The following is a 25,186-nucleotide window of genomic DNA, read 5'->3' on the forward strand; positions in this document are numbered from 1 at the left end:
ATATAGTCATTACAAACAGAGTGATCTATTTCAAGTGTTTATTTCTGTTAATGTTGATGATTATGGCTTACAGCCAATGAAAACACAAAAGTCATTATCTCAGTAAATTTGAATAATTAACAATAAACACCTGCAAAGGCTTCCTAAGCGTTTAAAAAGGTCCCTTAGTCTGTTTCAGTAGGTTTTAACTTTAACTTTTAGCATTCTCAGACCATTTTAGCTGAAACAGGGGGCTTTCGCCACACCACAAATCTTACTAACCCAGGGACTGGAGTACAACTTGTGGTGAGGCGTACACAGAGGTGTACGCCATTCAGCCGGCACTCTTGATACATGAAGAGACATACGCCTCTAAAAGAATCAGGAGCGTTTGACTCTAGCCCATCTCCTCATCAAGACCGGGGTGAACAATGTCGGTCTTGATGTATTGGGCCCATGGTTGTAATGGTGCTTTGAAGCTGATTAAAATAATACCTTTTTTGTAAAAATACGTTTTGTCCTTCTGTAATCAGCAGTGGAATTGTTATGCTAATGAGGCACAAGTGCAGTGGGATGGATGTTGCTCTTGGTCTTCTCCAGTCTTAGTATTATCCATGCCCTGCCTAACTGACTGGTCACTAACTTTTCAGTGACCTGCTTCCTCTGGCCTAAACTTTCCACAGGTGTCAGCATTGATTTCTCAGCTCAATAATGAAATTTGGAGTTACTGAACATGTGCAGCCCCTGGCAATGAGTGTATGTGTGACATTTTGACCAGGGGAGGCAGGTCACTAAAAAAACAGTGACCTCTCAGTGATAAAATTAAGGCAATCAGGGTTGCGGATAATACTCAGACAAGAATGAGAAAAACAAGAGCAACGTCCTGCCCCGCTGAATACCTCATTAGCATAAAATTTCCGCTGCAGATTGCGTCAAAACAGTTATGTTCAGAAAAGGTATAATTTTAATCACCTTCTACGTGCCTTTACAGCCATATCTTTAGTTAAAAGTCCAAATCCTGATAACAGGTCCTCTTTAAGTTCCTCTTGGGCAAACACCAAGATGTAAAATACTAGCATATATATGACAAAACATTAAAGGAGTTTTGTCCTACCTAAAAGTTAAATCCAATGAGCACTCAGCACTAGTGATGAGCAAGCACTAAAATGCTTGGGTGCTTGAAGCTCGGGCCGAGCACATTGGAATACTCGGGTGCTCGACCCGAGCAACGAGCCCAATGTAAGTTTATGGGAAACTCGAGCATTTTTATAGCGGTCCCCCCTGGCGGTCTGCAGAAGGTCAAAAATTGCCCAAATCGATGCAAATAGTGCTCAATGAAGCATGGCAGGCTCAATATATAGGCAGACAGGCAGGCAGGGTATATAGGAGGGTGCATGAAAAATATAACAGGGCACTGGGAAAACACTAGTGCCCTCTGATTTTCATGCACCCGTCTCTTTAAAAAAGCCAGCAATTCAGTAGCCGCACACAGTTATAACACCGGTGCCTGACAATTTAGAACAGAAAGAATAGAGCATCACACATAGATTAGATAGATAGAAACATGTCAGTCACATATATAAGAAGTACCGTGATAGTGTTGGTTACTGTACTTGTCATTTAGTGTTAAAATAAAGAATTTATTAAAAAAAAATTGGCGTGGCGTTCCCCGTAATTTTAGTCTCTAGCGGAGGTTAAGCAGACGGCTGGGGCAGATGTTTGAAGCCTGGGAAGGGGGTAATACCCATGGAGCTTCCCAGGCTACTAATATCAACCTCCAGCTGAATACCTAGCCTTTACTAGCTATTAAAATGGGGGACCCAAAAAAAATGACGTGGGGTCCCCCTATTTTAATAGCTAGCAAAGGCTAGGCAGACAGCTGGGGGCTGATATTGATAGCCCAGGAAGGGTGCCATGAATATTGGCCCCCTCCTAGGCTAGAAACACCAGCCCTCAGCCGCCCCAGAAATGGCGCATCCATAGGATGTGCCAATTCTGGCACTTAGCCTCGCTCTTCCCACTGCCCTGTAGCGGTGGCAGTGGGGTAATAGGGCTGGGGTTGATGCCAGCTTATAATGGCAGCTGACATCAAGCCCAGGTTAGTAATGGGGAGGCGTTTATAAGACGCCCCCATTACTAACCCCATAGTGTAAGGCAAATGTAAAATAAAAACACCAACACCCAGAATAAAATCTTTTAATTGAAATAAACAGACAATCTTTAATATTCTAAATTAAACTCTACTTACCGTCAAGCCCATTCCAGCTGAAGCCAATGATCTCCTGCAATAAAAGTAAAATAATGAACCCACCTCATCCTTACCTTTCCATGGTTCCCAGGACAGCTTCAGCTCTGCTACATCGAGATGGCAGGCTGGACCGCAGCAGAACGCTGCCATCCAGTTTGCCATGCCGCAGAGACACTGAGGAGCGCAGGCATGCTTGCGCTCCTCAGTGTCTGGCTGTGACGGCATCCAGATGAACTCGGCTCACCTCATGCACGTCACTGACAGCGTGAGAGAATTCTCCTGCGCATGCGGTGCAAACAGAGCAGAGCCACAGTAACAAGTATGACATGTTCCCATTAGACATGCTGACAGGTGCCTGATCATGCTGGTGGTAGTCAGGCTGGTCGTTTTGCCACCCCTGCTGATGCTGTCCTGGCAGGTGATGCAAATGGCCTTTTTGGGGTTTCGGCAGAGTCTTTAAAAAACAACCAGACTCGGGAAGACCTAACAGTTGTACTGGCAACTTCCTTCGTGTTGCTGTTAGGGGGAACGGTTGCCTGCCTTCTGTCTGCGGCCACCACACTGCTTCTTCCTGCCTGTTGGGGTGCTCTGCCTCCCTCCCCCTGTGTGCTGCTGTCCTCGCTCTGCATGTCTTCCTGCCAGGTTGGGTCAGTTACTATATCATCCACCACCTCGTCTTCCACTTCCGCACTCTGGTCCTCCTCCTGACTTTCTGGCAATTGTGTCTCATCATCATCCACCTTTTGTGACACTTTCCCACCATCGCCTTCGTGTGACCGTGGCTGCTCAAATATTTGGGCATCGCTACACGCAATCTCCTCTTGCCCCGCTTCAAGTGGACTGGGGCGAGATGTCCGAATCTATAAATGGAAAAGTGAACAGCTCTTCAGAGTGTCCAAGTGTGGGATCAGTTTTTCTGGGTACTCGGCATGGTAGCAGAAAGGAGGATCAGGGTGAGGAATATGCGGTCCAGACTCATGGCTACTGAGACTGGACCGTGTGGAAGACAGGGTGGTGGTGGTGGCTAAGTGACTGGAAGCATTATCCGCTATCCAACCAACAACCTTTTGACACTGCTCTGGGTTCAATAGTGGTGTGCATAGGTCCCCTAGAAATTGGGACAGGAAGGTCAGATGAGAAGATGCGGGTGTTTGTTGTGGCACAATTTCGGCTTGCCCACGGCCTTGTCCTCGGCCTCTGCATGCACCATTACCATCACGTCCAGTTCCCCGTCCCTCGCCACGTGCCTTGCCCATTTTAAATGGAGGACAGTATCTTCCACGCTCACTACAAATGACTGAGTTTTGAGCGAATTTATATGTGATCCGTGTGTGTGATAGAGAAAACAGAGCTTTAAATACCTGGCCTGTAGGTAAGTAGTTTGAACAGCAAACTGCGGTGAATTGCTTCAATGACACAATAAAGGAAATTTTTAGCGGAGGCCAGAAATCGCAGTATTTTCTGACAACGTATATGTGATCCGTTTAACGGAGAAAACACAGTTTTAAATAGCTGGATTTCTAGCGCTGTAATATGGAAAGGACCAGGCTGTATTCTGCAGTGCCAACAAGCAAATGGCGCAGAAAAATGGTGTTCTCTTGATTGCTTTTTAAGCAAATAATGAGGATTAAGATCCAAAGAAAAGTATTCCTGGCCCCTGAGACCTGGGACTATTTCTAGAATTATCTAACAGCAGCAGAAGGCAGAATTGGAATGGAGCCTCTTGTGCTATATGAACTGCAGTCTGCTATATACCCTGCCTGTCTATACACCCTGCCTGCCTGATATCTCTGCAGATGGATTAGTCCTCAGAAGGACTGTTTGTTAAGATGGATATGTGTAATGTACGGTTTTTCTCCCTACACTACCTAATACACAAGCAAATCTGTCCCTGACACAGCAGCACCTCTCCCAACACAAGCAAATGGCGCAGAAAAACGGTGTTCTCTGGATTGCTTTTTAAGCAAATAATGAGGATTAAGATCCAAAGAAAAGTATTCTTGGCCCCTGAGACCTGGGACTATTTCTAGAATTATCTAACAGCAGCAGAAGGCAGAATTGGAATGGAGCCTCTTGTGCTATATGAACTGCAGTCTGCTATATACTCTGCCTGCCTATACACCCTGCCTGCCTGATATCTCTGCAGATGGATTAGTCCTCAGAAGGACTGTTTGTTAAGATGGATATGTGTAATGTACGGTTTTTCTCCCTACACTACCTAATACACAAGCAAATCTGTCCCTGACACCGCAGCACCTCTCCCAACACAAGCAAATGGCGCAGAAAAACGGTGTTTTCTGGATTGCTTTTTAAGCAAATAATGAGGATTAAGATCCAAAGAAAAGTATTCCTGGACCCTGAGACCTGGGCCTATTTCTAGAAATATCTAACAGCAGCAGAAGGCAAAACTGGAATGGAGCCTCTCGTGCTATATGCAATACAGTCTGATATATACACTCCCTGCCTATACACCCTGCCTGCCTGATATCTCTGCGGATGGATTAGTTCTCAGAAGAACTTTTTGTTAATATGGATATGTGTAATGTACGATTTTTATCCCTACACTACCTAATACACGATCAAATCTCTCCCTGACACAGCAGCTGCTCTCCCTACACTGTCTGATCCGGAGTGACTGTGACGATCATGGCGGTGCCAGGTCTGATATAGACCTGATGACGCTGTGCGGCCAGCCAATCACTGTAATGCCCACAACCAACATGGCTACGGCATTACAGTGCATGGCAGGCAATCCCTGCATGTTCATTGGCCCTCTAAAGAGCACCAAACATGCAGGGAGGGGACCTGAGTTCCCGTCCTAGCAACCCGGAAATACTCGGCGAGCGCCGAGCTTGTCGAGCATCGTGATGCTCGGTCGAGCACCGAGCAGCGGCGAGCATGCTCGCTCCTCACTACTCAGCACCGTGTCTCCTGCCGCTGCAGCCAATAAGCGGCTAGTTAGCAACAGCCTTCACATTTCATCTGCACAGGAACGAACATCTCTTCCTATTAAGTCAAAATGCAAAAGCTGTAGCCACTAAGCGGACAATAATTGGCTGCAACAGTTATGTAACGCATTTTGTTGGATATTGATGTCAAGAGACCAGCGAGGGACATTATACTCAGTGCACCAGTTGAGTAAATATTATTTTTTACTTCTCACACTACCAAGGGCCCACTAAGTTTCATTCAACTTAAACTCTTTACTGTGCTAAACTTCTCAGAATGACACATGCAGAAGGATACATGTTGTGCAACTCACCACATATTGGAGTCTTTTCTCTTCCTTTCACCATCTGATGACGGGCATGCTTCTACAACAAAGCTTTGTGTCAAAAATTGTGTAGGACGTTAAGAAATGTCAATCATTTTACAAATCCTGCTTTTAAAAACTAAAAATGATTAAAAATGGTGCATTGCATGTTTATTGCACATACTAAATCATTATAATAATAAAGACCAGCATGCATCCTTATTATAATAATGTTCCCATGTGCCTTTTTATTATAATGTTCCCCTCTACCTCCTTATAATAATAATATCCCCCTCAGCCCCCTTATAATGATGCCCTTCTCAGTTCATTTAATAATAATGTCCTTCTGTGCTTCCTCATACTAATGAAGTTCAGCCGTGCCTCTGTCACTGGTGTGTCACGTGTGGCAGACAGTCGCTCTGGATCTGGGTGTAGAAGGTCACTGTGCTTGACATTGCAGACGCCTTCTTGATCCTCTCATCTTTGTGGTATAGTTTTATCCTTCTTTCTTTAGGACCCAGCGGCAACCTCCACCTCCTGCTGCTAATTGACACACCCTGGCTTGGTAGTTAAAAACACTCAGTTTGCTCCAGGGAGTCGCCGGTGATAGTTCTATGTACCGCTGTGCAGGCTTGGAGCATTTGCAGTCGGCTAGTCTCATCTTTGAAGCACTTGGAGGACAGATGGCGTTATCTCTATGGGGTCTGCTCAAGTTAAGTGTATCCCCCTTGTTTGCTTACCGTGTTGTCTTTAGTTATAGTGGGGCCTGACTAGTGCTCACCCTGTCCCCTCCATAGTTAGGGCCTAGCTCTAGGGACATTCAGGGCTTAGGTTCCTGCTTGGCGATAGGTGCAGAACCTATATAGGGACTGTATGGTAGGCAGGGTGATATTAGATCTGCCTGAGGGTCTCCACTCCCCCTTCCCCTAGTTGTTGGGCATCCCTTCCCCCTTTTTCCATCATTGTACACTTATTCCTTCCCTCACCTTGCGTGAGATTATCACAGGCCGTGCATAAGAAAGAAAAAAAAAACTGACACTTTTTTTTTTTGTGTTTTTTTTTTTTTTTTTTTTACCTTCTTCCTTGGTTCATCAATGCCATTGAAACGCTCACAGAGCAGCTGCACAAGCTGTCTCTGGAGGTGACTGACCTTCGCTCTGAGGTTCAGCAGCAACAGCAGCTGACTCCTTATGTTGGGGTCTCAGCAAATAGGCCGGTCTAGCTTGAACCTAAAATTGCCCTCCTGGACAAGTTTTCAGGCGGTAGGGACAAGTTTTTTGTGTTCAAAGAAGCTTGCAAGTTATATTTTAAACTTCGACCTTTCACCTCTGGAGATGAGGTGCAGCGAGTGGGGATTGTGATCTCGCTTTTGCAAGGAGATTCTCAATCCTGGGCTTTCTCTTTGCCACAGGATTCTGCTGGTCTCCAGTCAGTAGAAGGGTTTTTCGGGACTCTAGCCCTGATCTATGATGATCCTGACCAAGTTTCCTTGACTGAGTCCAGGCTGCGTCACCTTCAGCAGGGAAATCAGTCAGTGGAGACGTATAGCTGCTAATTCCGCAGAAGGGCTACTGATACCAAATGGAATGTTCGAGCTCTTAGAAGCCAATTTTGTCAGGGCCTTACTGAAAGGTTGAAAGATCGGTTGGCAGTGTATGAAACCCCAGAGTCCTTTGAGGCTGCCATGTCATTGGCTATATGTGTTGATAGAGGCCTTCGGGATAGGTGGGTGAGACCACCTTCTCTGGAGCCCTCTTGTCGGGGTAATACCCCTTTGCCGGGAGAGCTGTCTGGGGGTAAACCAGTACTGGTGGAAGTGGAAGTACCCATGCAATTAGGGGGTGCCTCTACATCGCACGTTTCCCCTGAGATCCGCAAATGAAAGGGCGTGTGTTTTTTTGTGGAAAAAGCAATATTTTACAGGGGCCTGTCCTTCGATACCTAAGCAAAATAAAACTTGATTAATCCTTGGTAGTCTAAAGTTGGATAATCAAGGAGTGTGTTTGTTGTCAACCTGCAGTTCTCGGTTTGTCCTGACAGCAGAGATGGTGCTAGAGAGCAAGACGGAGAAAATTTCTGTGTTTGTTGACAGTGTTGGAGCTGGAGTCAGCATGGTTAATGCTGAGTTTGTGAGAACTCATGGGCTTGCTTGCTGTACTTTAGCTAACCCCAATCCTATTTTTGCCCACGGCTCAGTGAGGGTGAGACTGAGGGTGGGGTCTGTTCATTGTGAGATAATTACTTGTTATGTCCTGGATGGCCTTCCCACTCCAATTGTACTGGGTCTGCCCTGGTTGGTGAAACATAATCCGATATTGGATTGGAGATCCAGAGAGATTATTGAATGGGGAGATTACTGCCATGAGAACTGTTTAAACATTTCCCTTTTTGCAGTCTCTACAGAGACCTTATCTGCATTTTTGTTTGGTTTTGAGAACGTTTTTTCTGAGAAGGGGTGTCAGGATTTGCCTCCTCATCGTGCATATACAGTACAGACCAAAAGTTTGGACACACCTTCTCATTTAAAGTCTCTTCTGCTTGTTGCCTGTCCTTAGCAGTGGTTTCCTAGCAGCTATTTTACCATGAAGGCCTGCTGCACAAAGTCTCCTCTTAACAGTTGTTGAAGAGATGTGTCTGCTGCTAGAACTCTGTGTGGCATTAACCTGGTCTCTAATCTGAGCTGCTGTTAACCTGCAATTTCTGAGGCTGGTGACTCGGATAAACTTATCCTCAGAAGCAAAGGTGACTCTTGGTCTTCCTTTCCTGGAGCTGTCCTCATGTGAGCCAGTTTCTTTGTAGCGCTTGATGGTTTTTGCAACTGCCACGAGAGGTGGTGAGTTCCCCTTCAATGGACGTCTTCAAATAGAGGCTGGACAGACATATGTCTGAGATGATTTAGTGAATCCTGCTTTGAGCAGGGGGTTAGACCAGATGACCCAGGAGGTCCCCTCCAACTCTACCATTCTATGATTCTATGAAGAGATGTGTCTGCTGCTAGAACTCTGTGTGGCATTGACCTGGTCTCTAATCTGAGGTGCTGTTAACTTGCGATTTCTGAGGCTGGTTACTCAGATAAACTTATCCTCAGAAGCAGAGGTGACTCTTGGTCTTCCTTTCCTGGGGCGGTCCTCATGTGAGCCAGTTTCTTTGTAGCGCTTGATGGTTTTTGCAACTGCACTTGGGGACACTTTCAAAGTTTTCCCAATTTTTCGGACTGACTGACCTTCATTTCTTAAAGTAATGATTGCCACTCGTTTTTCTATACTCTGCTGCTTTTTCTTGCCATAATACAAATTCTAACAGTCTATTCAGTAGGACTATCAGCTGTGTATCCACCAGACTTCTGCACAACACAACTGATGGTCCCAACCCCATTTATAAGGCAAGAAATCCCACTTATTAAACCTGACAGGGCACACCTGTGAAGTGAAAACCATTTCCGGTGACTACCTCTTGAAGCTCATCAAGAGAATGCCAAGAGTATGCAAAGCAGTCATCAAAGCAAAAGGTGGCTACTTTGAAGAACCTAGAATATATGACATATTTTCAGTTGTGTCACACTTTTTCGTTAAGTATATAATTCATAGTTTTGGTGCCTTCAGTGTGAATGTACAATTTTCATAGTCATGAAAATACAGAAAAATCTTTAAATGAGAAGGTGTGTCCAAACTTTTGGTCTGTACTGTAACTGTCCTATTAACTTGACCCCCAGAGCTAAACTATCAAAGTCCAGACTGTATAATCTTTATGGCCCTGAGAGACAAGCCATGAAGAATTTCATTGCGGAAAGTCTGGAGAAGGGACATATCAGATTCTCATCTTCGTCTGTAGCAGCAGGGTTCTTCTTCATGAAGAAGAAAGATTGCGGTCTCCGTCCCTGTTTAGATTTCCTGGAATTTAATCAAATTACCATCCAAGATCCATACCCTCTTCTTCTAATTCCAGATTTGTTCAGCCAGGTTGTGGGAGCTAAGGTGTTCTCCAAGTTCGATTTAAAGTGGGGGGGGCCTACAACCTGGTTAGAATCAGAGAAGGGGATGAATGGAAAACAGCATTCAATACCCCTGAGGGGCATTTCGAGAGTCTGGTTATGCCTTTCGCTCTGACCAATGCACCCGTGGTGTTCCAGCATTTCATAAATCATATTTTCCATCATTTGGTGAGCAGGTTTGTGGTGGTCTATCTGGATGATATTTTGGTTTACTCACCTGATTTTGAGACTGCGACACATCAGGGGTATGTTAAACAGGTGCTTCAGATATTAATGGATAACAAACTATATGCCAAACTAGAAAAATGTGTTTTTGCCATCCATAAGGTGCAGTTTTTTGGGGTACTTGTTGTCATCTTCTGGTTTTCGGATAGATCCAGAGAAGATCCATGCCATCCTTGATTGGAACCGTTCCGAGAAACTGAAGGCTTTACAGCATTTTCTGGGCTTTACTAATTTTTACCGGAAATTTATCCAAAATTATTCGGTAGTTGTGAAACCCCTCACTGACATGACAAGGAAGGGGTCTGATTTTTCTAAATGGTTGGATGCCGCCCTGCAGGCTTTTTTCTCCCTAAAGAGTTGTTTTTCCACTGCACCTATACTCAGTCAACCCGATGTTTCCCAATCTTTTATCGTTGAAGTTGATGCATCGGAGGTTGGGGTTGAGGCTGTGTTGTCTCAGGGACTGTCCCTGGGTAAATGACGACTATGTGCTTTCTTTTCCAAGAAATTATCTTTGGCTGAAAGAAATTATGACGTGGGTAATAGGGAGCTTATGGCGATTAAAGTGACATTCAAAGAATGGCAACATTGGTTGGAGGGGGCTGTCCATCCTATTAAGGTTATTACGGACCATAAAACACTGTCATATCTACAATCAGCTAAACGTCTCAACCCTAGCAAGCTAGTTGATGCCTGTTTTTTACTAGGTTCAATTTTGTTGACCCTTTCCGTCCAGGGGTCAAAAACATCAAGGCTGATGCTTCTCCCAGACCTTCCCTGGTGTTGGTGACCATGAGAACCCTGCCCCGATTATGCAGAAGAGGGTAGTCATTTTGGCTTTGTACCCTGAACTGGAGGGCGAGGTGTTGGAGGCTCAGGGGAACACCCCTGCCTCCTGCTCTTTAGGAAAATTATTTGTGCCATCTAATCTGCGCTGCAAAGTGATTATGGAACATCACAACTGTCACAGGTGTGTCAGAGGTGACAGATAGTCACCCTGCAGTTGGTTGTAGGAGATCTCTACCTTTGGCATTACAGACATCTTCTTAGAGGCTGACTGTCTTTAGGACCCAGCGGCTACCTCCCACTGGCTAATTAGCTCCCTTGCCTGGGTGTATAAATACCTGTTGTGTCTGAGAGGGAGGTGCCAGCTATATTCATTACTACTTGTGAGGTTTTAGCAAGAGCAGTACTTTGTCTTCTCTGGAGCTTGAGGCCTGTGCGCATTTGTCTGGAGTCATCTAAAGCTAAGCAATTCCCCCCTGTTGGTCAACCCTTGTTATCTATAGAGTTTAGTGCAGATCGACTAGTGCTCATCTCCTTCCTTCCCTAGCCATAGCCATACGCCAGGGAAAGTCAGGGCGAGGCTTGCGTGCAGCGATTGGTGAAGAGCCAATATAGGGATGGTAGTTAAGACAGGGTAACACTAGACCAGACTAGGAGGTCTCCACTCCCCCCCCCCCTTCCCTAGTGTCTGGGCTCCATTTCCTTCTTCCCTCTGTGTTGCACTAAGTCTTTCCCACACCTGGCGTGACAACTCTGTGCTTGCTGGTCATCCAGTTGGTAAGGCAACTGCGGACCTCCTTTCTCATCATTTTTGGTGGCCAGTATTGCATCTGGATGTGGTTGAACATGTGTTTGCTTGGAGTATTTGCGCGTGTTCTAAAGTATCGCATACCTGTGCGTCTGGTATACTTCTTCCACTACCTATTCCACTACTTATTCTAAACAGACCATGGACACACTTGTCCATGGACTTTATTACTGACCTACCGGTATTTGCAGGCAAGACTGTGGTTTTGATGGTTGTAGATAGGTTCAGTAAAATGGTTCACTTTTTCGCATTACTGGAACTCCCGAATGCCAAGACTCTTGCTCAGGTATTTATAAATGAGATTGTGAAGCTTCACGGGATTCTCTCCGATGTGGTGTCAGATCGGGAGACCCAGTTTGTTTCTAAGTTCTGGAAAGCTTTCTGTACTCGACTGGGGGTGCAGCTGTCCTTTTCATCTACCTTCCATCCTCAGACCGAGTGCATTAATCAGAATTTAGAGACTTACCTCCAGTGTTTTGTCACCGAAAACCAGGAGGATTGGGCATTGCTATTATTAATCATCGCAAGGAATCTACCGGCAGGTCAACGTTCTTTGGTGCATACGGTTTCCATCCACAGTTTGGTACTTTTAGTCGGGGAGGGGCTTTGGGAATTCTTGAGGAGGAACATTTTGCTCTGTCCCTCTCCTCTGTGTGGCGCGGGGTTCTGAGTAATCTGAAGATCATGGGAGACTGGTACAAACATATGGCTGTCAGGAAACGCTCGCAAGGTCCAGACCTAAGTGTGAATGACTTTCTGTGGTTGTCTACCAGGAATATTAAGTTGAAAGTTCCTTTCTGGAAGCTGAGACCTAGATTTATTGGTCCGTATAAAATAACCGTCGTCATTAATTCAGCAGTGTTTCGCCTGGAGCTACCTCAGGCCCTTAACCCTCAACTGGTGAGGTGGGGTTTGCCACACCCCAGGGAATTTTTGTTCAGCTGCCATTCATTGAAAAATGCTGGTATGAGAGGATACATGTCTCACTAGCTTCCATCCATTTCCTTGTCAACAGGATGTCGTCAAGGCCTCTCTCTTCTGGCCACGCATAACAGAGCTAGCTGTCGCTAAGTGCTGTCTTGGCCTTGCTGAACCCCACATCACAACTCATGTAATTCTTTTTTACACATTTTTAAATTTTGAAAACTTCTTTATTTTTGCACAAATTTATAACTGAGTTTCTGTTTGTTCTAATACTTGTATTCCCTTGTTTTTGAAAAAATTTTGTGATTTTTATTTACATTATCCTAAAAGTCATGTTTCATAATGCCCTCGGATTGAATCATCAAAGTATTACATTTTCCGATACTTGTGGGTGTCAGAAATTTGTTATACTCATGTGTAATCAATCGCCAATAAGAAAATGATTAAAACAAACATGATCTTTTCTGTAAAAATGAGATTTCTAAACACTGGGGTATAGGAAACCCCACATCACCAGTTGCGTGACAAAAACCCCACCTCACCAGTTGAGGGTTAAGATCCAAAATGTGTTTCACACATTTCAAGAAATATGTAGAACCTCTTGAGTCCTCTCCCCTGCTACCACCCTCAATCATGGTTGATGGTAATTAGGTGTTTCAGATTTTGAGGATTGTAGATTCTCGCCTCAAGCTTCGTTCCCTACAATACTTGGTGCACTGAAAGGGTTATGGTCCAGAGGAAAGGATGTTGATTTCAGAATCAGAGGTGAATGCCCCAGGCTGGTTTGTTCATTCCATACCTCTTATCCTGAGAAACTTGGTCCTGAGTGTCCAGAGGCCACGCGTAGAAGTGGGGATACAGCCACGGGTGACCTCTACCTTCTGCTGCTGATTGACACACCCATACTTTGTACTTAAAAACACTCAGTTTGCTTCAGGGAGTCAGTGATAGTTCTGTGTACCTCTGTGCAGGCTTGGAGCATTAGCAGTTGGCCAGTCTCGTCTTTGGTGCACTTGGAGAACAGTTGGCGTTATCTCTGTGGTGTCTGCTCAAGCTAAGTGTATCCTCTTTGTTTGTTTACCTTGTTGTCTTTAGCTATAGTGGGGCCTGACTAGTGCTCACCCTGTCCCATCCTTAGCTAGGGTCTAGCTCTAGGGACATTCAGGGTTTAGGTTCCTGCTTGGCGATAGGTGCAGAACCTATATGAAGACAGTAGGGTAGGCAGGGTGATATTAGATCTGCCTTGGGATCTCCACTCCCCCTTTCCCTAGTTGTTCGGCTCCCTTCCTACTCTTCCTGTCGTCATACACTTATTCCTTCCCTCACCTTGTGTGACAGCCTCCTTTATTAGTGCAGTCAGACGGCCATATAACACGGTCGATGATTGCATTGCAATGCTCGGACTGGCCGGCTGCTCTCCTGACCCAAGCGAGACAGCATATTTCTAAACAATGAGAATAAAGATGCACAGCCAAAGTAATATAAGGGTTCCCTGAGGAAGCTGCTTCACAGCAGCGGTACGCGTGGGGTCTCCATCCACTCAAATCTTTGAGTAGTCTAGGATTTGACATATTTTTTATTGTTGCATACATGCTGGTATTTATTAGTTACTTTAGATAACAGTCTTGGTGCCCCCATATAGCATTCGTATACAGGTTTTTCATTTATTTATTCTATATGCAATTGTGCTTTATTTATGCACTACTTGAGTCATATCTTTGCAAGGGGCATTATAAATTTCACATGCTAATTTATTTATCCTAAGTATCCCAGATTGATATCTTTCTGGCATATTGACATATCGAAAAGTGGAATTTTGTATGCCTTATCATAGTATGTCAGTGTTATGGACATCTTGGTTTTAATTGTTTTTAATATATGGCATCATTGTATTTAAAAAAAATTATTATATTTATGTAAGTGTGCCTATTGTCATTGTATGTGCTTTTATCTTTTTTTTGTTAGCATGTATTTCTATGCAGCTGTCATGCTTGGGTCAGGAGAGCCACTGGCCAGTCCGTGTCATAAGGCAGTCTGACTGCGCCCAAATAATAATAATAATAATGTCTCCCCTGTTCCTGCTTAGAATAATAATACTCCTTATGTCTCCTTAGAATAATGTCCCACCTGTGTTTCCTTATAATAATACCAAAAATGCCACTTGTGCCTATATAAAATAAAAAAGGTTCATTATAATAAAAAATGTCCTCTGTACCTCATTACAATAATATTTTCTGTCTGTGCTTCCTTATAATAATGCTACCGGTACTCCTGACAGGGCATGACTGCCCTTACTGCTGTATGGGGCCCGGTGAACAGTAGTAAAGAGCAGGGGCCCGGGCCCGGTCAGGAGCCCCCCTCTTGTTCTTCCTCACCTTGCCCGGGGTTGTCACGTGCTGTTGTGCCACCGCCGTATATCTCAGCGCAGGGAGCTTCTGCTTTGGAGCCGTGTAGCTCCAAGGGCTTCCCTCCGCCTCTCCTGTGAAGCGCTGGTGTCGGCGCGTATGCAATGACGTCAAGTGGCAAGCGCGCTCATATAGAGCGCGCTTTGCTTCAACTACCTATGCTGTGCGCCTCAGGTTTCTATTGTGCAGATGCCGGAAAGTGACAGTGACCCCCCCTGGCGCCTGCGCAATAGAACCCTGCACCACAGTTAACAGGCAGACGGGGTCGGGATGAAGCAAAGCGGCGCTTTGCGCATACCCGGAAGTCAGGGAGCACAGTGCACGTCACAGGGCCTGTGACTTGCAGGGGAGGGGGGATATGATAATTAAGCATAGAGACGGGGATTTAGGGGAATAATAAGCAGATAGGCGGGGATTGCTTGGTGTGGAAAAAAAGAATTGATTAAAGTGCTTTTCTCCGCAATCAGACATCTGCTATGGGCCATACAGGTATGTATAGATTTACTTTTCTATACCCTGTATGTCCATAGTAGAGGTCTGATATCGCCCAGGGGGGAGACAGGTTCCCTTTAATGTCTTCTGTTACCCCTTAGAATAATAATAATGTACTCCTTTGCCTATTTTTCTGAATAATAATGTGCCCTTGTGCCTCCATAGAATAATAATAATAAAATGTTTGATTTCTAATGCGTGAATATAATTTGAGAAGCTATAAATAATAACAGGTCTTAGACTGATAACTGATTGTTTTTTAGATTTGAAGTGCTATAATTATCTGTTATGATTTGTCATTTTAGCTTGTTTCATTTTATTGGTCATTGGTCATTTCTCGATGATCATACTCTTCTACAAAATATTAATAATGCCGCTCAACATTTTTCTTAGGCTCGTGCTTCCATGCAGGCTGAAATGCAACAGAAAGAGCGAGAAGCTGTGCATCAGAAGCAGAGGATTCAAGAACTCGAGCAGTTGCAGGAGCTTCTGCAGGAAGCTCTAGCACAAGAAATCAAAGCACGTCAAGATGAACAGGCCTACAGACATGCCCAGGCCAAGTATGTATTTTTGCTGCTTAGAGTTTACGATTACTTTTTCATTACAAATAGTAAAATTACTTTTAGCCATTATTTTAATTTGACTGATATGAATTATCAAAAGTTTATAGAAAAATCAGATTTTTAAAACATTTATATTTGTCTGTTTTATAACCATAAGTTACTGCCTATACAAATATGTGAGACTTGTGAGTTGTATTTCGTATTGTATTTCATGTACATGTTAAAGATGCATGGTTGGACGTTGTTCGGCGGCACATAGAGTTCCAATAAATGAGAAATTAACTTCAGAGTATAAATGATGAAGAAAAGAGATGCACTATGGACTTTACCGGGCAATGGGTTGTGACTGAGTACTGTGCTACGGCTCAATACCACACATATATGCTATGTAGATGTGTAGGAGGCTCTAGAAGAGTTCATCTTACAGGCAAATAAGTTACATATAGTGACAAACACAATATTTGTTTTCCTCAGTTTTTCATTGTTTCTTTTCTTTTCATTTGGTTTTGATTATTCGTGGGATTTTTGTGTCCACAATCTGCAATAGGGATAAAGTATACTGTACACACTCCGTTCACACACTGCAGAATTAGACACAAATTTATTTAGCATTTTTCCCAGATATCACGCATTGTAATATGAAAAGTGAAAATGCAATAAGCAGTAGGGAAAATTCTTTTCACGTAATAGGTGGTAAGGCTTGCTTTCTGCCCAGTAACAGCGGCAGAAGATGTTAATAATTTTCTTCAGTTTTTTTAGATATTGTTTAGATATTGCCATACAAAATCAGAATACACAATAATAATATTCAGTCTTTATTTTTGTTCCTCCACAGGCTGCTGAATCAGGAAGAGGACAAACTGCGAGTTCTGCTTAAGATGCGGGAAGAGCAGACACATTTTGTTGAAAGAGCACAGAGGGAGAAACAAGAACTCCAACAGGAGATGGAGATAAAGAACAAAGAACTACAGGAAGCACAGAAGCAGCTTGAAGATGTAAGGGAAAACAGAGAAAAGGCTGACAGAGACGTACAGGTGTGTGATTATTCTACTAATATAGTTCTAAGAGGCCAGGTGACCCAAACCTCCATAGCTAAAGCAGTAAACTGGGTGGTCAACTAAGACAGACACTTCCTCTGTCACATGTGATATATAGACAAAGCACCTTCACAAACTGCATAGGTCATGTGGCCAACACAGAAAACTTTTTACTGTGTTGGCCACTGTAGACTGCCAGTTACTCACCTCATGAGTTTTATGGTCCATCGTGGCCTGTAATTTGTCTTGGTTATCTTTGCATACTATTGCTTTCTCTAGTCTCAAGTTAGTTGATTAATTGTTTAACAATTTAAATGAGTACCAGATTTAAGCAAATACTTCTTTATAAATTTAGATCTGGTCAAGATAAAGGCACTTGAGCAAGTGTTCACGAGTGTAGAATTTGTTTAGGTGCCATGGTTTTCAAAGTGCCTTGCCATTTAATATGGCAGTTAGGGCAGGTATGCCATGCAAGATATGCAAACAAACTTGTTTCCAGTTCACTTTATTTTCAAAATGTTTTGTTTTGCGTGTATACTTGCTTCATGTATGTCTTAGCTGCTGTTTTCTTTAAAATGTACTGCCCTTTCACACATTCAGAAAGTAAAAAAGTGAGGTTTTGTTTTTCTTACTATGTATGCATAATTATTGGGTAATTATATATTAGTGTGCAGAATTATTTTGCTACTACAGAGTTTCCAACTTGCAAACATCCAACTTAAGTACAACCTCTAGTTACGAATTTTGGATGTTCAAAAAAAACCTAATATACTCACCACTGACTTCTCCAGCCACCGACTGTTCCTCTTCTTTCCAGTATTATGCGCCACATCTCTGGCCTTTTCAATATAGATTAGGAATTGTGGCGCATCCAGGCTGGAATTCACTGCGTGTCATAAAAATGCGTCGTCGTCACATCCTTTTCATTTGCAGTAAGCTCCACCTGCATGCGGCTGGAAGTCTATGCCTATAGTGAAGAGGTCAAAGATGAGGTGCACCTGATGACGAAAAGAAGATTACTGGATAGCGAGTTGAGTAAAAAAAACTAATACTCACCTCTCCAGCCACTTTGCTACTCGCGATCTGGACCTCTTCTTCTCTCCACTGTGCTGTATCTCTAAGACTTCCAGCAGGTTTTAATCTCCGGAGGTCACTATGCGTTATAAGGTAGTGACACTGATGTCGCAACTTTACAATGCGCAGTAACTGTCGAGGCCTGGACGTGGTTGTAAGTCTTGGCTTAAATTGAAAAGGTCGGAGATGAGGTGTATCTGACAATGTAAAAAAGAGAACCAGATGGTGGGCATCAGTGGTGAGATGAGTATAAGTTCATTTTTCCCTCCCCTATTCTGACTTACATACATAGCCGGATTTTGAACAAAGCTATAGAATTTATCTAGTTCATAAACCAGAGACCGCTTGTAAATGAAACACGTTAATTTTTCCATCTCAATTGTTTATCTTCATCTGTTAAAGTGAGAATAATAATCAGACAACTCAAAATGTACGAAAGTATATTTCTGACATTTAAAATAAAAATCATTGCTCAATATAGCCACCCTTCTTTTCAATATCAGTCATAAGCCTTCCATCCATGCAGTCTGTCAATTTCTTAATCTGTTGACGATAATCTTTTTGGGCAGCACCAACTACTGTCTTTTCTTGAAAGATGCAGACTTTTTTCCTGTAGCAGTGCTTGAAGACAGTGTCATCTAAAAACTGAAACATTGGCAGTAGATTTGTAAGTTGATTCTACATCCATCTTCAACCCGAAAAGCTCATTTTTAAATAGCATCTTAGTAGAAGAGCAGGTCTGTACTCATTCCTGATCCAGCCAGGGCCCCATCTATGTGGTCAATCAAGAGTCACTCTCACCAAGCAATAAAACTACCACAACCTTCCTTCCTTTCATGCCGTGCTTAGGACAACCCTACATACTTAACATACAAAAATCTACATGCCATCAATACCCAGCAACTATTGATGAATTTTTGGATGTCCCAACAGACCTTTGATGCATTATAAAAACACTGCCCTTGATAAAGCTACACAACCTAAATCCAAAACAAGCTGGCAAAGATAATGGATACCCTGACACATGCTGCAAACATGTTTTCTACAGTGTTGTTCTAGGTATGCAGAGAAAATCACATTTGGTAGAAGACTTCATCCACTATAAGTTTATGCGCAAATCCTATAACTCTGCCCTTTATCTTGCCAAACTACCAACTTGACCACCATTATCATCTCACTATCTGACAATCTAAAGCAATTCTTTAACCCCTTCAGGACCCAGCCTATTTTGACCCTAAAGACCTTGGCATTTTTGTCAATTCTGACCTTTACGAAGTGAAAACTCTGTAACACTTCAACGGATCCTAGCGATTCTGAGATTGTTTTTTCGTGACATATTGGGCTTCATGTTAGTATTAAATTTAGGTCGATAATATTTGCGTTTATTTGTGAAAAAATCCAAAATTTGGCAAAAATTTTGAAAATTTAGCAATTTTCAAATTTTGAATTTTTATTCTGCTAAACCAGAGAGTGATGTGACAAAAAATAGTTAATAAATAACATTTCCCACATGTCTACTTTACATCAGCACAATTTTTGAAAAAAAAAAAATTTTTGGTAGGAAGTTTGAAGGGTTCAAAGTTCATCAGCAATTTATCTTTTTCCAGCAAAATTTACAAAACCATTTTTTTTAGTTACCCCATCACATTTGAAGTCCCTTTGTGGGGTGTACATGACAGAAAACACCCAAAAGTGACACCATTCCAAAAACTACACCCCTCAAGCTACTCAAAACTACATTCAAGAAGATTATTAACCCTTCAGGTGCATCACAGGAACTAAAGCAACATGGAAGAAAAAAATTAACATTTTAATTTTTCTAACAAAAATTTTCTTTTAGCCTAAATTTTTTAATTTTCACATGGGTAACAGGATAAAATGCATCCTAAAATTTGTTGGGCAATTTCTCCTGAGTACACCGATACCTAATATGTGGTCATAAACCACTGTTTGGGCGCATGGCAGGGCTCAGAAGGGAAGGAGCGCAATTTGACTTTTGGAGCTAATTTTCCATTCAAAAAGTGAAATGGCACTCCTTCCCTTCTGAGTCCTGCCGTGCACCCAAACAGTGGTTTATGACCACATTTGAGGTATCGGTGTACTCAGGAGAAATTTCCCAACAAATGTTAGGATGCATTTTACCCTGTTACCCATGTGAAAATTAAAAAAATTTGGCTAAAAGAAAATTTTTGTGAAAAAAAAAGTACTTTTTCGTTTTCACAGATCAATTTGTGAAGCACTTGTGGTTTAAAGTGCTGACTATGCATCTAGATAAGTTCCCTGGGGGGTATAGTTTCCAAAATGGGGTCACTTGTGGGGGAGCGCCAATGTTTAGGCACACAGGGGCTCTCCAAATGCAACATGGCGTCCGCTAACAATTTGAGTCGAATTTTCCATTCAATTTGTTAGCGGACACCATGTCGCGTTTGGAGAGCCCCTGTGTGCCTAAACATTGGAGCTCCCTCACAAGTGACCCCATTTTGGAAACTAGACCCCCCAGGGAACTTATCTAGATGGGTGGTGAGCATTGTGAACCCCCAGGTGCTTCACAAATTGATTCGGAAAAATGAAAAAAAAAATTTCCAGAAAAATTTTCTTTTTTTATTTTTACGGATTAATTTGTGAATCACCTGGGGTTCAAAATGCTCACCACCCATCTAGATAAGTTCCCTGGGGGACCTAGTTTCCAAAATGGGGTCACTTGTGGGGGAGCTCTAATGTTTAGGCACACAGGGGCTCTCCAAATGTAACATGGTGTCCGCTAACAAATTGAATGGAAAATCGACTCAAATTGTTAAGGGACACCATGTTGCGTTTGGCCCGTACTGCACCCAGGGAGCTACGTGCGGCCCCATACTGCACCCAGGGAGCTACCTACGGCCCCGTACTGCACCCAGGGTGCTATGTGCGGCCCCGTACTGCACCCAGGGAGCAACGTGCAGCCCCGTACAGCACCCAGGGAGCTACGTGCAGCCTGTACTGCAACTAGGGAGCTACGTGCGGCCCCGTACTGCACCCATGGAGCTACATGTGGCCCCGTACTGCACCCAGGGAGCTACGTGTGGCCCCGTACTGCACCCAGGGAGCTACATGCAGCCCCGTACTGCACCAGGGAGCTACGTGCGGCCCCGTACTGCACCCAGGGAGCTACGTGCAGCCCCGTACTGCACCCAGGGAGACACATGTGGCCCTGTACTGCACATAAATGGATATGTGGGAACTCGTACTGTATCTATGGAGCTATGTGGGGCTTATACTGTATCTAGGGAGCTATGTGGGGCATATACGGTATCTAGGGAGCTATGTGGGGCTTATACTGTGTCTAGGCAGCTATATGGAGCTTATACTGTGTCTAAGGAGCTATGTGGGGCTTATTCTGTGTCTAGGGAGCTATGTGGGACTTATACTGTATACACTGTGTTCCAAATTATTATGCAAATAATATTTTCTCAGATTTTCCCAAATTACCTATATGAATTGCAGTCATTGTAATTTTCCAGTCAAATAACTATTAGAGTACAATTGAAAGGTTTTTGTACAAACTGCCTATGATAACAGTATATTTTTAAAAAAATAAAAAACTCAAACTTCACTCAAAATGCATGTTCCAAATTATTATGCACAGCAGAGTTTTCAACCTTTTCATTTTAATAAAGAACAAAAAAATGGTCATTTTTGAAATTCTAAGCATTAGCAGGTTATTACAAACTGAAATCAAACAGTTTTCAACTCAAAACTTTATTCTAGGTGATGTTACATTTGCACATAGGACCCCTTGTTCGAAAGGAGTTTCTGAACTCTCTCGTCCATTGAATTTGTCAGGTTTTGGATGGTTTCTGCTTCAATTGTTTTACATGAGGACAGAATACCCTCCCAGAGCTGTTGCTTAGATGTGAACTGCCTCCCGCCATCATAGACACTCCTTTTGATGATGCTCCAGAGGTTCTCAATGGGGTTGAGGTCAGGGGAGCATGGGTGCCACACCATAAGTTTGTCCCCTTTTATGCCCATAGCAGCCAGAGATGCAGATGTGTTATGTGCAGCATGAGACGGGGCATTATCATGCATGAAAATGATCTTGTTGCGGAATGCACGGTTCTTCTTCTTGAACCATGGAAGGAAGTGCTGTTTGAGAAACTCAACATACATTATGGAGTTCATCTTTACCCCTTCATGGATCCTAAAAGGGCCGACAATCTCTCTCCCCATGATTCCAGCCCAAAACATTACTCCACCTCCTCCTTGTTAGCACCGTAGCCGTGTTTGCATGGGGTGTCCATCAACCAGCCATCCTCCACTCCATCCATCTGGACCATCGAGATCATTTCATGCATGATAATGCCCCGTCTCATGCTGAACATAACACATCTGCATCTCTGGCTGCTATGGGCATAAAAGGGGACAAACTTATGGTGTGGCACCCATGCTCCCCTGACCTCAACCCCATTGAGAACCTCTGGAGCATCATCAAAAGGAGTGTCTATGTTGGCGGGAGGCAGTTCACATCTAAGCAACAGCTCTGGGAGGGTATTCTGTCCTCATGCAAAACAATTGAAGCAGAAACCATCCAAAACCTGACAAATTCAATGGACGAGAGAGTTCAGAAACTCCTTTCGAACAAGGGGTCCTATGTGCAAATGTAACATCACCTAGAATAAAGTTTTGAGTTGAAAACTGTTTGATTTCAGTTTGTAATAACCTGCTAATGCTTAGAATTTCAAAAATGACCATTTTTTTGTTCTTTATTAAAATGAAAAGGTTGAAAACTCTGCTGTGCATAATAATTTGGAACATGCATTTTGAGTGAAGTTTGAGTTTTTTATTTTTCTAAAAATATACTGTTATCATAGGCAGTTTGTACAAAAACCTTTCAATTGTACTCTAATAGTTATTTGACTGGAAAATTACAATGACTGCAATTCATATAGGTAATTTGGGAAAATCTGAGAAAATATTATTTGCATAATAATTTGGAACACAGTGTAGTTTCCTGCGCTATAGATGGTACTACCTGCACAACTGTGACACTTGTAGCCCATGTCCTGGATACAGCTGTGTGTGGTGGCTCTTGAAGCAATGACCCCAGCTGCAGTCCACTCATTGTGAATCTCCCCCAAATTTTTGAATGGCCTTTTCTTAACAATCGTTTCAAGCTTGCGGTTATCCCGGTTGCTTGTGCACCTTTTTCTACCACACTTTTTCCTTCCACTAAGCTTTTCATTAATATGCTTGGATACAGCACTCTGAACAGTCAGCTTCTTTAGCAATGACCTTTTGGGGCTTTCCCTCCGTGTGGAGTGTGTCAATGACTGCCTTCTGGACATCTGTCAAGTCAGAAGTCTTCCCCATGATTGTGGAGCATACTGAAACTGACTAAGAGACCTTTTTAAATGCTTAGGAAGCCTTTGCAGATGTTTATCTTAATTATTCTAATTTACTGAGATAATGACTTTTGTGTTTTCATTGGCTGTAATCCAGAATTTTTGATGATTCTAATTTTGTGAGAAGCACCTGTATATGTGTGTATATATATATATATATATATATATATATATATACAGTACAGACCAAAAGTTTGGACACACCTTCTCATTTAAAGATTTTTCTGTATTTTCATGATTTTGAAAATTGTACATTCACCATTCACACTGAAGGCATCAAAACTATGAATTAACACATGTGGAATTATATACTTAACAAAAAAGTGTGAAACAACTGAAAATATGTCTTATATTCTAGGTTCTTCAAAGTAGCCACCTTTTGCTTTGATGACTGCTTTGCACATTCTTGGCATTCTCTTGATGAGCTTCAAGAGGTAGTTACCGGAAATGGTTTTCACTTCACAGGTATGCCCTGTCAGGTTTAATAAGTGGGATTTCTTGCCTTATAAATGGGTTTGGGACCATCAGCTGTGTTGTGCAGTAGTCAGGTGGCTGCACAGCTGATAGTCCTACTGAATAGACTGTTAGAATTTGTATTATGGCAAGAAAAAAGCAGCTAAGTAAAGAAAAACGAGTGGCCATCATTACTTTAAGAAATGAAGCCAGTTAGTCTGAAAAATTGGGCAAACTTTGAATGTGTCCCCATGTGCAGTTGCAAAAACCATCAAGCGCTACAAAGAAACTGGCTAACATGAGGACCGCTCCAGGAAAGGAAGACCAAGAGTCACCTCTGCTTCTGAGGATACGTTTATCTGAGTCACCAGCCTCAGAAATCGCAGGTTAACAGCAGGTCAGATTAGAGACGAGGTCAATGCCACACAGAGTTCTAGCAGCAGACACATCTCTTCAACAACTGTTAAGAGGAGACTTTGTGCAGCAGGCCTTCATGGTAAAATAGCTGCTAGGAAACCAGTGCTAAGGACAGGCAACAAGCAGAAGAGACTTGTTTGGGCTAAAGAACACAAGGAATGGACATTAGACCAGTGGAAATCTGTGCTTTGGTCTGATGAGTCCAAATTTGAGATCTTTGGTTCCAACCACCGTGTCTTTGTGCGACGCAGAAAAGGTGAACGGATGGACTCTACATGCCTGGTTCCCACCGTGAAGCATGAAGGAGGAGGTGTGATGGTGTGGGGGTGCTTTGCTGGTGACACTGTTGGGGATTTATTAAAAATTGAAGGCATGCTGAACCAGCATGGCTACCACAGCATCTTGCAGCGGCATGCTATTCCATCCGGTTTGCATTTAGTTGGACCATCATTTATTTTTCAACCGGACAATGACCCCAAACACACCTCCAGGCTGTGTAAGGGCTATTTGACCAAGGAGGAGAGTGATGGGGTGCTACTCCAGATGACCTGGCCTCCACAGTCACCAGACCTGAACCCAATCGAGATGGTTTGGGGTGAGCTGGACTGCAGAGTGAAGGCAAAAGGGCCAACAAGTGCTAAGCATCTCTGGGAACTACTTCAAGATTGTTGGAAGACCATTTCTGGTGACTACCTCTTGAAGCTCATCAAGAGAATGCCAAGAGTGTGCAGAGCAGTCATCAAAGCAAAAGGTGGCTACTTTGAAGAACCTAGAATATAAGACATATTTTCAGTTGTTTCACACTTTTTTGTTAAGTATATAATTCCACATGTGTACTGTTAATTCATAGTTTTGATGCCTTCAGTGTGAATGTACAATTTTCATAGTCATGAAAATATAGAAAAATCTTTAAATGAGAAGGTTCTAATTTATTAATTAATATACAGTACAGACCAAACATTTGGAACACCTTCTCATTTAAAGATTTTTCTGTATTTTCTTGACTATAAAAATTGTACATTCACACTGAAGGCATCAAAACTATGAATTAACACATGTGGAATTACATAGTTAACAAAAAAGTGTGAAACAACTGAAAATGTGTCTTATATTCTAGGTTCTTCAAAGTAGCCACCTTTTGCTTTGATGA

The 25,186-nt window shown here is 42.9% G+C and overlaps 1 protein-coding gene across 2 annotated transcripts in view; it reads left to right on the forward strand.

The window, feature by feature from the left end:
* DEF6 (DEF6 guanine nucleotide exchange factor) overlaps positions 1–25,186 on the forward strand; it is a 554,612-nt gene that overhangs the window by 388,789 nt on the left and 140,637 nt on the right. For both annotated transcript variants that reach the window (XM_073666425.1, XM_073666424.1), the window contains exons 9-10: positions 15,505–15,671; positions 16,510–16,708. In XM_073666425.1, coding sequence (XP_073522526.1) covers positions 15,505–15,671; positions 16,510–16,708 — 366 coding nt within the window. The remainder of the gene's footprint in view (positions 1–15,504; positions 15,672–16,509; positions 16,709–25,186) is intronic.

Source organism: Phyllobates terribilis, unplaced genomic scaffold (genome assembly GCF_046119375.1).
Source record: "Phyllobates terribilis strain yellow unplaced genomic scaffold, ASM4611937v1 Scaffold_2__4_contigs__length_985480577, whole genome shotgun sequence".
Classification (NCBI taxonomy): Eukaryota; Metazoa; Chordata; class Amphibia; order Anura; family Dendrobatidae; genus Phyllobates; species Phyllobates terribilis.